Raw genomic sequence first — 14313 nt, 5'->3', positions numbered from 1 at the left:
TTTCATGCCGTTCTTCAAACATGACACTTCAAAACCTCTCGCTCCATTCAGTGCTGTTCCTGCCCACAAAAACACAAACATGACACTGATGGGTGGACGGCCCTCGCAGTGAACCCTGCAGGTAAGAGCTGGACGTGTTCACACACACACACACACATAGAGGCACGCACACATACACACACAGGCACGCACATGAACACACACACACACACACAGTCACGCACATGAACACACTATAAATACTGCATGACATATGTGAAGAGAAATTGATTCAGGTTACATAATCTTAAACATGCCTTTTTTAATAATAAAAAAAAGAATATATATATACTTTTTAGATTACTTTCAGAGTACTTTCTTGCAAACTTTGCATTATACATACCATACTGATACAACTGTAAACATGCAAATGTGTTGTTACATTTTGGAATCTCTGAATCATAAGAGCAACCATCGATAAACATGAAAACAGCAATGACATCACACGCACAAAATCTCCCAGGTCTGAATCCTCGCTCACCTTCACTGTGTGTGTGTGTGTGTGTGTGTGTACCCTCAGTCTCTCTGAAGTAGATAAAACCTCTCTTCCTCACACACACACACACACACACTCTCAGTAAAGGTGAGCGCGGCAGGTGCTCGAGTGTTGCGTGATGAAGCTTCACACTCATTTGTCTTCTTTCATCTTGTGAGATTGCTTGGAGTTTTACTGCTGAAGGCAATCAAATGTGTCTTGCTCTCTTAGTTTGTCCTTTGACACTGATATAGCGGCTCCAAACACACGCAAACCCTGCATTACTGCTCAAGTGTTCAGAACTTTATGCTGTTTTGCAGTGTTTTTTCCCAGTTGCTGTTCAGAGTTCAGTCTCTGCTGAGTGCAGTTAACTTATACATTTCACAAATTATTAATTAAGTTTTTGGATTTTGTTTTGTGTTTGTTTGTTATCCTTTGGATTTTGCATTATGGAGCCTAATATTTTGTATTTGCCTGATAAATAATGTTTATTTTCAAACTCTTGACTTTTTGATTCTTCACTATTTGCACCATGACATAAATTATCAAACTTGTTGAGTGTTCAAGTCCACTCACAAATCACACTTTACTTAAGGTCTTCATAATGCATGATCAAATTATTTTAATGCATTAATTATTATGTGTTGTAACACACCTTATAATGCATGATCTCATGAATAATTGTAACCTCAGTTATAATACTCTATAATACAGAGATTAATGCGTTAAGCAAACCTTCAAACATTATAATGCATTTTAAGTTTGGGTACAATTATTTATGAATGCATTATAATATACATGTATAATGCATTAAATAAAGGGATTAGCATTAAAACATTTCGACACAGAAGTCAGTTTTCAGCAAGCATAATATAAAGCCAATGCATATAAATAATAATAATGTTTGATTTCTACCATGCTTCTGTTCAATGCATGTGATTCAGCAGGTGTTTTAGTGAAGGTTAGTTGACACATGTGTCCTGACAGAGGAAGCACAGGTGCTTATAGATCTCTCTTTCTATTTCTTTGCTTTGATTTGGTGACATTCACGCACTTCAAGTGTGATTTCATTGTCCAGACTGGCCTCGGTCGCGCCGGTTGCCGTGATTCATGAGGAATGTGTGTCACACAGAAGCGTCGTAACTCCCAGTTCACACGCGAGGAACCGGATTACAGTCAGAGAGGCGAGTCCCGGCTCTGAAGCGGGATTAAGCGCGCTGAGTTTGCGTGGTGTCGAAGTGACCGATCGCATGATTTCAAAGCACCAAAGATCCGGCTCGTTCACGGCGCAGAAACCCGCGCCCTCGTGCTGAAGAGAGAGAGCCGCTGCCGCCTTCGCGTGACTAACTGAGCAGATTTAGGATTGTCCCGAAGAGCGAGCCCACCCCAAGCAGCACTCTCACGCGAGCGCACGAGACACGGCCAGGTCTCACTCCTTACGAAAATGCATGTGAAGAATATATGCTAAAGAAGCTTTACAGCTATAAGAAGCTTTCTATGCAATGGAAAGCGCGTTGAATGCCAATCAATGCCAATACAACGGTGTGCAGTGTAAACATTTCAGACAGTAGTATATGCATTCATTCTAGTCACTAGTGGTGCAGCTGCCAAAAACAGGTCCTTAATTAACACTTAATGTCCCAGTTCATGTTTAGAGCACATTGCATTTGTTTGTCCATATATAATCTTAAATAGAAGAAAAATAGATAAACATTTGTTAGCCCTTGTTTTTTTTCTTAGTGTGAAAAACATTATAATCACATTGTTATCTAAATAACTTTTTTTCCTACTTTAAAGATTCTTTAATGTGATGGATGTTAAACTTTCTAGAATCAATGCCAATAAAACGGTACAGTATACACTGTATAAACTCTTGTCACTTTAGTAGTGTAGTTATCATACTCTCAGAAAGAAAGCTGTAAACTGTCACTGGTAGTACGTTTTTAAAAGTTACACCTTTGTACATTATTTACCTAAAAGGTGCATATAAAAGTTCATGTAGGCTACACATATTAACTTTTTTTTTTTTTGTAAAGCAGTTGTAATTAATGGTGCTGTATAAATCAAATTGCCATTACTATACTATAATATAATATACTACATTATGCAAAAAAAAAAAAAAAAAAAAGTATGAGGAATAAAACTCGGTTTTATTTTTGTGCAACTCTTTTATGTTTCGCACGCTGTCTTTCTTAACTTGTTGTTTTCAGAGACACCTCACCAGAGCTTCAAAGCCCCTACAGAGAGCCTTAATTACACGAGCAATCAGCGTGTATAATTAGGATTCTAGAAGCCGCTCGCGCTGACCCGGGATCTGTTCCTCATCTTTGATCAACTGAATACCATCAGACCTCCCAGTATGAATCATATCAAGAGTTAAGCAAATATTTGAGACCAGAGCATCTCATTCGCATTCATTCACATCCTTCAGAAAGCCTGGACGCAACCTTTAGAAAAAGCGCGTGCATTAAATGAATCCGTCAAAAAGTGCATTATGTCTTTTTGCAGCTTTGAACTGACAGAGAGTGTTAGATGATGGTAAGGTGAACTCGTTTGCCTTCTCCCCCCTCCAGCATCCTCGCGCGCGCTCTCACGCAACGTGGCCAATCTTTAACCCGCGCGCCACAGGTGCACGCACGCGATGCTGTTTGATGAGTTTATCGTAGCGTGTTTCAAATCATGATAACAGTCTGAGGTGACCGAGATTCTTACAAGAGAACGCTACCGCAGAACAAACAAATCAGTTCAGGAGCGGTCGGTCGGTCTTTACAGCGCTGTAACATGCTCTGCGTTTCAAGGTCACACGGTTTTACTCCATTCTGGCGGCTTTTCCTGTTGACACTGTGAATGAGATGTATGAAAAATGTGTGCAGGAATCTGCAGCAGGGCTGTGTAACACACACACACACGCACACACACACACATCTTTGCACGCGATGCTCTACCTGTTGCTTAATGAGTTACGAGCGCGTGCCAGGCGAACATGATCCTGCAAATCAACGCAAAACTCTTTCTTTCGTCGATTTACTCTTCGGCGAATATGCAGGCAATTTTCAGATGTGTTGCAACAAACAGTTTAATTAGTCTATAATTGCTGAAATTGTCAAATAGATTTATGTCACGGACTTCTGTCTGTTAAGACGGTATACTGTTAATCAACATGCCTTTCTTTCTTTCTCTCTTTTATATAATTGCTTTAAGCCTGTAGTTTCACTGTAAATTCTTTAAGAGTTGTGAATATCATCTGATCTATAATTGGCATTGCGCATTATTTCTCAGTCTGTGCATTGATTGGTGTTTGGACAGACAGCTGTTGTATTATATTCTGTAAAATATTATTATTATTACATCGCGTCAAAAATACTGCCAAAATGTATTTATATTCTTGCACTTCAAGGGTCTTTTACAATTGAAAATTTCTTTATAGATTGATTGGTTGATTTAGCTAGTACTTTTAATGCATAAATCTATTCTTATCATTATTGAATCCATCTATATTAATAAATAATGCATGTAGTTTAATAAACATATTGCTACTAATATAATACTATATATAGGTATATCATATATATATATATATATTTATATATATATATATATATATATGTATATATATATATATAATTTAGATATGTGTGTGTTTGGAAATGGAAGAGCACTCCGTCTCAATAATTATTCTCGCAGTATTTTTTTTATTTCCTCCGTTAATGTTAAGTGTAATCACTCTTAATAGTCGATCACCCTTAATCTCACTCCCATCTCTGATTCTCTCCCATTAACAAAGTCTCCGGCGCTTCGTGACGTCACGAGAAGAGCAACCAATCGCCACGAGCTCTTCTCTATAAAAGTTTTCCCCGCTGGAATACTGCTGCACTCCTCTGGAGCTAATTGACTCTGGACAGACAAATTCAGCTCAGAACAGAAGAAAGATTCTCGGATCGCTCGGGGTAAGATTAAAGTCAATGCTTCTTTCTTTTAGAAAATATTTAATTATATTTGCAGAAGCCAATTCAACATTTTTTCCCAAAAGAACTCACTTTACTTCTTTCCTTGTTTCTTGTTCTTGATGTGCATGAGTTTTTAGATAATATACATATAATACTTAAAAAATAAAATGTATGTGTTTGTAAATATATATAGATTTGTTTATTTTTTTTGTGGGTATATGCACACACACACACACATATGCAAATAAATTAAATATAATTAAATATAAATGCATATACTTCATTTATTCATATTTTCATTTATATTGCTTTCATGTACACATTCATATATATATACATTTTATTGACTAACACATTACCTGTTGATGTTTATTCAGAATCTTTTTTTTTCCATAAATCACTGTATGATCTAAAAACGTTAGGTTGCACTGCATGTATGAGTGTGTGTAAAGGTGTGTGCACATGGGTCTCAGATATGCTTTCTGACCTTGAGACAGATCGCTCCATGTGTAGTTTATCATTAATGAATTACGCAAAATGTAAATAACCGAACAACGACTGCAAAAATAGATCAGTTAGATGCATGCATGCACTAAAAAAGCTATTGCATGCATATGCAATGCAACATAAAAAAAATAAAAAAACACAGGTTGTGGAAAGACACCTTTTTCAGTATCATCCATGCAAGTGAATAGTGTTACTGCACTATTCCTTCGTTCTCTACATTTAACAGTTTGACTGCTCCTTTGTTTTAAACAGGTAACCTGCATTGTCTTCAAGAGCAAAGATTGTTGAAGGAAACACAACAAAGAAAGATAACCATGCCTCTTACAGTTCTTCCCATTTTGGGCCCGATTTCTGTGTCTGAGAGCCTGGTGGCCATCATCACGATATGTGTGGTGTATCTCCTCATGCGCCTCATGCGTACTAAGATCCCAGAAGGGCTCCAGAAGCTACCGGGACCGAAGCCTCTTCCCATCATCGGAAATGTCCTGGAAGTGGGAAACAACCCACATCTGAGCCTGACCGCTATGAGTAAGTTCTACGGCCCTGTCTTCCAGATCCAGATCGGGATGCGTCCCGTTGTAGTACTCAGCGGAAACGACGTGATCCGTCAAGCTCTCCTCAAACAAGGCGAGGAGTTCGCCGGACGTCCGGATCTCCACAGCAGCAAGTTCATCAGCGACGGAAAGAGCCTGGCCTTTAGTACGGATCAGGTGGGTGTCTGGCGCGCCCGTCGCAAGCTGGCCCTCAGCGCCCTGCGCACATTTTCCACGGTGCAAGCCAAAAGCTCAGAGTATTCATGTGCCCTTGAGGAGCACATCAGCAAGGAAGGTCTCTATCTGATCGAAAGGCTTCACAGCGTCATGAAGGCCGACGGGAGTTTCGATCCCTTCCGGCACATCGTGGTGTCTGTGGCCAACGTGATCTGCGGGATCTGCTTCGGCCAGCGCTACAGCCACGACGACGACGAGCTGGTGAGCTTGGTCAATTTGAGCGACGAGTTCGGGAAGATCGTGGGAAGCGGCAATCCTGCGGACTTCATCCCTTTCTTGCGTATCCTGCCCAGCACGATGATGAAGAAGTTCGTGGCCATCAACGCTCGCTTCAGCAAGTTGATGAAGAAGATGGTCAATGACCATTACGACACTTTCAACAAGGTGGGCGATCTCAGACGTGTCCGTCAGTTCTCTTTCTATTTAACGCTCCGTGTAGCTCAATCATATGTGATATGTATTTCAGGACAACATCCGAGACATCACCGACTCGCTCATCAACCACTGCGAAGACCGGAAACTGGACGAGAACTCAAACGTGCAAGTGTCCGATGAGAAGATCGTCGGAATCGTCAATGATCTCTTCGGAGCTGGTGAGTGCAGGGATAGCCCAATGATTTTCTGTCTCCAATCTCTGTGTGATACTAAAGTGTGTCTGTGCTCGTTGACAGGTTTCGACACTATCAGTACGGCTCTGTCTTGGGGTGTCGTCTATCTAGTGGCCTACCCTGAGATCCAGGAGCGACTGCAAAGAGAGCTGAGTGAGTTTTCTCTCAATGTCTATCTTTATAAATGCACTCTTATAAAAAAGATTCCAAGGGATATTTTGTTAATCAAGGTACCTATTAAAAATCTACAGAAACTTTTCCTCTATAACGAATCGTAAAAGTTAATGCTCATAAAGAACCCTTATTTCTAAGAGTTTACAGTGGTAAAGGTTATTTATTTGGCATTGATGATTCCATAAGGAAACTTTCCATTGGACTAAAGGTCCTTTAGATTGTTTAAATGTTCTCTACAATGTTCTTTTAAGAACTATTCACTAAAAGGTTTGGGAACCCAGATTGGATCTTCTATGGCATTGATGTGAAAACCCCCTTTTGGATACTTTATTCTTAAGTGTGTTAAAATATGGTTCACTGTTAAAAAATACTCTTCATAACTGGATTTTCGCCATTGAAGAGCCAATTTGGAACCATTCGGTGATCAGTCCTTAAATGTAGCCAGAAGAACATTTTGATAATCTAAAGAAATATTCCACTATAAAGAGTCTTATATGTCTCCTTTATTGGCATCGATGGTTTCATGAAGAACCTTTTATGTCCATATAACCTTTATAATGCAAAAACGGTACTTTAAAGTAGATTTTATAAATGTTCCACGCAGTACAAAAAAAATGGCCTTGCTGTGAAAACCGTCTTTTGTAACCTTTATTTCTAGGAGTGCATGGTTGTTAAAGGTTCTTCATTGAACCACTGGTTCCAATAAAGAATCTCTATTTTTAATAGTCTAGATCTAAAATCCAGTCTAAAATCTTTCTAGGAGAAAAGATCGGAATGGATCGAACGCCACGTTTGTCAGACAGAACGGACTTGCCACTTCTCGAGGCCTTCATCCTGGAGATCTTCCGCCATTCGTCCTTCCTTCCTTTCACCATTCCTCACTGGTGAGTTGAGAACGGTGTCATTGCATTAAAATAAAACTACATGTGAATTGAGTTAAAAAGAAGGATGCCTGTAAACAATGTTGCTGTGTTTACCAAAGTTGGCCGTGCCAATGACTGCTCATGTTTTTTTTCTTTTAGTACGTCTAAAGACACGTCGCTCAACGGATATTTCATTCCCAAAGACACCTGTGTGTTTGTAAACCAGTGGCAAGTCAACCATGACCCGTAAGTTTCTCGTAATGACTTAAATGTGGTTGGTAAATGGTGCAATCTGCTCTTAAACGAAGCTGAACCGTCTGTTTCTTCTTGCAGAGAACTGTGGAAGGATCCGTCAAGCTTCAATCTGGACCGATTCCTCACCGCAGACGGTACAGAGCTGAACAAGATTGAAGGAGAGAAGGTGTTGGTTTTTGGGCTTGGGAAGCGGCGCTGCATTGGAGAGTCCATCGGACGTGCCGAGGTCTTCCTGTTCATGGCCATCCTTCTCCAGAGGTTAAAGTTCAGCGGGATGCCGGGAGAAATGCTGGATATGACGCCAGAGTACGGGCTGACCATGAAACACAAGCGCTGTATGCTGCGCGTCACGCCACAACCCGGCTTCGAATTGCCCGGCACTGCGGCCTGATCTGACGAAACCGTCATCATAGTTTGAGCTGAAATCCACAGCGCTGTTACTTCTGATTCTGGTTCGGTGCAGACCTCGCAGTCAACTCACAAAGCCAAATATTTGAAAGATGTTTGATTGTGATTCAGGCCAAGGCATCCGGTGCATTTTACTGCAGTTATTTCAATAATGCTGGACCGCAATGCTCATAACCAAGAGTCTGCATGTGGCTTTATCATGTACATACATCTATGTTTTCATATGCACATGCGTGTTTGCATGGGTTCATCCTTTCAAAACTCGAATGCTGATGCTGATAACATATTTGTGCTTCCAAATATAGTGCACAGATAACAATGAGTGCCTGCCGCAGCTCATGCGCCTTATGCTGCTTTTGTGCCAGTCTATCAAAAGAATGTCTTCTTTTGTCATAAGCTTAATACAGATTCCTCAAATCTGCTGGACGACATACACTGAAGCTATTTTCTGTTTGATTACGATCCCAAAATGTGATCCACTTTGTAAATGTACAGCCACTTTTACTGTGCACATTTTTTAATGTGCCTGATCTTACGTTTGTACAGACTGCTGTAGATCTATATAGACTTTTTTTTGTATTTATCAAGGTGCTTCTGGACATTCGATATCATTCTAGATCAAATTTTCTTCCCTGGATAATGTTTTTGTTGTTTAATTGACTTTATGACATGATACTTTTTGTGGCAGGTGCTTAATGTTTTGTATGATGAAGGATGTCATGAAATTAATGTCTGAAGTACTACAATTAATAATGCCTGCAAATACGGTCTCTTATATGCTCTACAAACAGGGGCATTGTTTTTGCATAACCTATTTATGATTGCTAAATGAATAAAAAAACTTTAATTGTGAATGCGTCTGTCTGTCTCTATTTAAAGAGAGTTACAGAAATCTTAAATCAAGACTTTTCTGTAAATCACTGGTTGATTTATTGATGTACTGTGGGAGGAATCAACTGGTTATACCATAGTAGTGAATAATGGCCATATTTATCTAACACTGCATACATGACTCTCAAAGTTACTACAAAGAAAACCATGGAAATATGAAAAGACGTAGTTTTATAGCAGGAACCAACAAACAAATATAATATTACCATTGCACAAAACAAAGCATGGGATTGTCAATGTATTGAGCAAAAAAATAAGGTAAAACCACACAATTTTGTTGTTTCCTGTGAAACACGTTAAACTTTTTCTGTTAACATACTGTAGGGGGAATGTTTCTCATCTTGAGCTCAAATCTCTCATGGTGTTCCACAGGGTTCTATTTTGGGTCCTCTTCTTTTTGCATTATATATTATTTCCCTTAGTCCTATTATACAGAGACACAACTTATCTTATCATTTCTCTTTTGATGACACTCAGATTTACAGTATCTTCCTGTTAAAACAACAGCGGTTCTGTGTCCAGTTTACATTACATTTACATTTAGTCATTTAGCAGACGCTTTTATCCAAAGCGACTTACAAATGACGACAATGGAAGCAATCAAACTAACAAAAGAGCAATGATATACAAGTATATATATATATATTACTATAACAAGTTCAAGTTAGGGTTTAATAATATAATAAATAAAAAGAAAACAGATAGAATAGAAAAAGAATAGCGCAAGCTAGTGTTAGAGGTCTTTTTTGTGCTTTTTTTGTATAGTAAATGAATCAAAACAGAATACTAAAAGATGAAAAGCTAGTTGTTGTTTTTTATGAAAACAAGTCTTAAAGGGGACGTGTTTTTTAAGAATAGAATTAGAATAGAGAGTGCTAGAGTTTAGAGGGTCAAATAAAGATGGAAATTTATATTATATTATATTAGATCTGCTCTTTGCATTTAATTCTTCCTGAGGGTGTAAATTTTACATTTGTACATTTGTGTGTTTTGCACATTGTTCAATTCAATTCAATTTTATTGTTTAGAAATTTACACAATGCAAATTGTTGCAAAGCAGCATTACAGAAAATTTAACTTTCTACATTATATTTAGTAATAGCTTGTCAGTGGTGATTATGTAAAGTTGATGTCTATATGGCAGAAATTTACAGTAAAAATCAAGCAGTTGACGAAATCAAACAGACCGTGAACATTATTAACAGCATTGATTTATATGTTGCAATCAAACTTATAGCAAAATTAGTTCGCTTGTATGTTGTCTGTGGGTTGGCATCATCTCTTCTCAGGTGTTCGGTATCTCAGGTCTAGACTGAAGCTTGTGTAAATTCCTAGTTACAGACACAGAAATGGAATTACAGAAACGAAACAAAAAGGAAATACAGAAAAACTAGGGTATGTGCTGTTCCAACTAAGCAAAGCATTATGTGTTCAACCCAAGCAAAAGGAATGTTAATGTGCATTTGATCAGATAACTGAAGTACAGGGTTATTAGACACATTATGTGAATGCTTGGCTAAAGAGATGTGTTTTTAATCTAGATTTAAAACAGAGAGAGTGTGTCTGAACCCCGAACATTATCAGGAAGGCCTATTCCAGAGTCTGGGAGCCAAATGTGAGAAAGCTCTACCTCATTTAGTGACTTTGCTAGCCTAGGAACTACCAAAGTCCCAGTGTTTTGTGACCTTAGGGTGCGTTGATGGGTTGTAGCGTGTAGAAGGCTAGTTAGGTACGCAGGAGCTAAACCATTTAGGGTCTTATAGGTAAGTAATGATAATTTGTAACTGATACTGAACTTAATAGGTAGCCAGTGCAGAGACTGTGAAATTGGGGTAATATTGATCATATTTTCTTGACCTGGTAAGGGACTCTAGCTGCTGTATTTTGGACAACCTGTAGCTTGTTTATTGAAGAAGCAGGACAACCACCTAGAAGTGCATTACAATAGTCTAGTCTAGAGGTCATGAATGCATGAACTATTTTCTGCATCAGAAATAGGTAACATGTTTCATAGCTTTGCAACGTTTTCTAAGATGGAAGAATGCAGTTTTGTAACATAAGATGTATGGTTTTCAAAAGACAAGTTGCCGTCTAATATACATAACACCAAAGATTTTTTGACTTTGGAGGAAGTAAGAGTATGCTACATCCGTCTAGATGCAAACTGTAATCTATGAGATTCTGTGTATGTTTTTTTTTTTAATTATTATGATTGTCTAGTCTTTTATTTTGTTTTAAATTGTGTTTCATATTTCCTGTTCCGCACTTTGGTTTCAACATCTGATGTTTTCTACATGTGCTTTATAGAAAAATAACTAAACTAAACTTAATTCCAGCAGAAGAGTCGCGCTCCGGGCGTGACGTCATCCACGCGCGACAGCGCTGGACAGCAATCAAACACACAACGTTGACACAGAAGAGAGAACTCACTTACATCAGGCAAGCGGCTGGTTGTTTTAATTTAGAATGATTAATCGGTAATTGAGGAGACCAGGCATGGGATGATGAGCACGAAAGCGACAGTTTCTGTTTGGCATTTCCCTGATGAATTACACAATCACTTGGCAATCACAATAAATCACAGTAAATACCGTTTTTGTTTGGTTTTGTTTTACAGAAGTACCACGGTACACTGAAATCATGTGGTAATACTATGGTATTTGGAAATATATTTACATGGAACTATTTTTATGTTCTTCCAAGAATAACATGGTACTCTTTTGTAAGTGACACAGTAATTATTTGGAAAAGTTTAAAGAAAAACTGCGAATAAATAAATATATAATAAAATCTACAAATATAAATAAATAAAAGTTAGCTCAAATGAAACAATGCAAATCAAGTTAGCCATAAAAATAGGTTAAAATAAATCATACACATTAGATTAAAATAAATAAATTAACAATAAAAATAGATTTAGATAAATAATAAATACATCATAAATTTTACAGTACAGTACAATATTGTGTAGCCAAAAACCTAATGTGCCTTAATAGATATTATACTATAATTTACAAATAAAATTGTAAATCTTATAGTATTTACTATATTTACTATATATTTATTATATTTATACATGAAAATGTACAATTTATGATGGAGTCCGTCTCATGAGGAGGATCATATTTGGAGTTTTGTGGCTTTTAAAAAGATTGAAAATCCCTGCTTTAAAGTGTCTTAAATTTTATTTGAATACTTTAAAACTTTAAAAGTATAAAATTAATAGTATGGTCTTACTGTCACCACATGAAGTGACATCATCATCATCAGCATCATGAGTTTATTGTGATGGTGATGGTGATGATGTCACTTCCTGTGGCCGCAGATGCTGTCTCCCTCATTCACACAGTGAGATGATATGAATATTCTTGAGATTGAAAATGTTGAGGCGATGATTTTCGTTATCATCATCATCATCATCATCATCATCATCATCACATGACATCACATATATTATAATATCTTACCTTCTGTTCGGTTCTATTTATTTTTATTTCTCCTGTTCTATACATTTGTTCTGTTTTTCTCTGCCCTGTTCTTTTTTATTGTGTGTTCTAATATATCCTGTTCTATTCTGTTCATTACTGTTCTATTGTATTTTTAACTGTTGTGTCCTATTCTATTCTATTCTAAAATCTTATGTTCTGTTCTTAATTTCATATATGCTCTTGTATTCTATTTTATCAAGTAATGTCCTGTTCTATTCTATTGAAGTCTATTTTATCATGTTCTATTGTATTTCAATATAACCTGTTCTATTCCCTTCTATTCTATTTTTTCTGTTCTATTCTAAAATCTTACGTTTCGGTTCGGTTCGGTTTTATTCTATTTTGATATACCCTGTTCTATTCTGTATTATTTTATTCTTCTATTCTAATATATCATTTGTTCTGTTATTTTATTTTGTTCTGTTCATTTCTGTTCTGTTCTAAAAATCTTATGTTCTGTTCTATTCTGTTTTATTTTCATATAAGCTCTTCTATTCTATTATTTCATCATGTCATGTTCTCATTTAATCTGTTTTGTTCCATTCTATTCTAATATCTTATGTTCCGTTTTGTTCTATTTTATTTTATATAATTTGTTGTTCTATTCTAATTATATTCAGTTCAGTTTTGTTTTTTTTTTGATTTTGATATATCTATTCATATTATAATATATACATATTATATTATTCTGTATTATATATTCCTTATTTTCCTGTTTTGCTCGCTGTTCTATACAGCTCACTATTCAACAAAGCCCTTCCATTCTATTCTATTCTATTCTATTCTATACAGTTTTTCTACATTCTGTTTCTTTTATTTTGATTTATCCTGTTCTGTTTTGTTCTACTCTTTTTTTTCTATTCTATTGTATTCCGTTCTATTCTATTCTATTCTAATATATCCTGTTCTATTTTATTTTGCTCCGTTAATTTCTGTTCTACTTTATTTTATCCTGTTGTGTCCTATTTTATTCCATTCTATTCTGCACCCTTATGTTCTATTCTATTCAGTTTTTAGATATCCTCTTCTATTATATTTTATTCTGTCGTCTCCCGTTCTATTTCATTCTGTTCTATTCTAATATATAATTGTTCTGTTCTATTCTCCTTTATTTTGATATATCATGTTCTGTTCTATTCTAAATCACGACTCTCCCTTCGATCAAGCGAGATGCAATCCAACACCACTTCAAATGAGCTGTGTGTCGGTTCAGAATCCAGATATTCCTGTTAAAGTGCAGAAATATAATCTGGTGTGGGTTGAGATGTTTGTGTAAGAGGCATTCAGCTTTTACTATCATCTGTTATTACAGACCCTGCAGCGATTAATGATTGAGGACGATTAAAGCCGCCGACGGTGTTCAGTGAACAGGCCGTGTTTATATCAGGTGACCTTTGGCTTCGAGCACAATGAGTGCTACGCTTTACTACGCCGTGTGTTCCCTTCAGAGCAATCCGGCTGCTTTCAGTCCGAGGCTTTTCCAGGAACTTTTCCTGAATGGGAGAACGACTCCCAGCAGGACGCTGGATGAGCGGTTGGTTATCAGCTTTCTTCTGGCATCTTCATTGGCATTTCCCTTTGCAGATAGCGGCTCTGTTTGCAGCGCGACCTCCAAAGATTCCCATAGCGTGCTAACAGCCTATACCAAAGTTCCTCTTTATAATATGCGTGTGACTAAGATCAATAAACAGCGCCCCCTCCCCTCCAGAGGAAGCTGTTATGCAAGGCTGCATGGTTACGTGCCTCTCTGTCTCTCCCCTTTTCTCTTTCTCTTTCCTTCTTTCATTCTCAGCACAGGAAATTCCCCACAACAGGAAGTCGAGTGCGTCCCAGCGTGCTGGCGAGGGCAGAAGATATTGATTGAGAAGCCTTTTTTTTTTTGGTGTAA

At 37.4% G+C, this 14313-nt stretch overlaps 1 protein-coding gene and 1 pseudogene across 1 annotated transcript; both read left to right on the top strand.

The window, feature by feature from the left end:
- The first annotated feature begins 4335 nt into the window (after positions 1–4335).
- The window catches only part of LOC113061383 (cytochrome P450 1A1-like), a 13374-nt pseudogene continuing 3396 nt past the window's right edge, over positions 4336–14313 (top strand).
- Positions 4379–8896, top strand: LOC113061382 (cytochrome P450 1A1). The gene is made up of 7 exons (XM_026230434.1): positions 4379–4461; positions 5221–6122; positions 6205–6331; positions 6410–6499; positions 7281–7404; positions 7543–7629; positions 7717–8896. Exons 2-7 carry the CDS (start codon positions 5283–5285, stop codon positions 8027–8029), a joined length of 1581 nt encoding a protein of 526 aa, XP_026086219.1. The 5' UTR covers positions 4379–4461; positions 5221–5282; the 3' UTR covers positions 8030–8896.

Source organism: Carassius auratus, chromosome 43, assembly GCF_003368295.1.
Source record: "Carassius auratus strain Wakin chromosome 43, ASM336829v1, whole genome shotgun sequence".
In the NCBI taxonomy this organism is placed as follows: Eukaryota; Metazoa; Chordata; class Actinopteri; order Cypriniformes; family Cyprinidae; genus Carassius; species Carassius auratus.
Note: the sequence above shows the minus strand (reverse complement) of the source record. Positions and strands in the feature narration are given on the sequence as shown.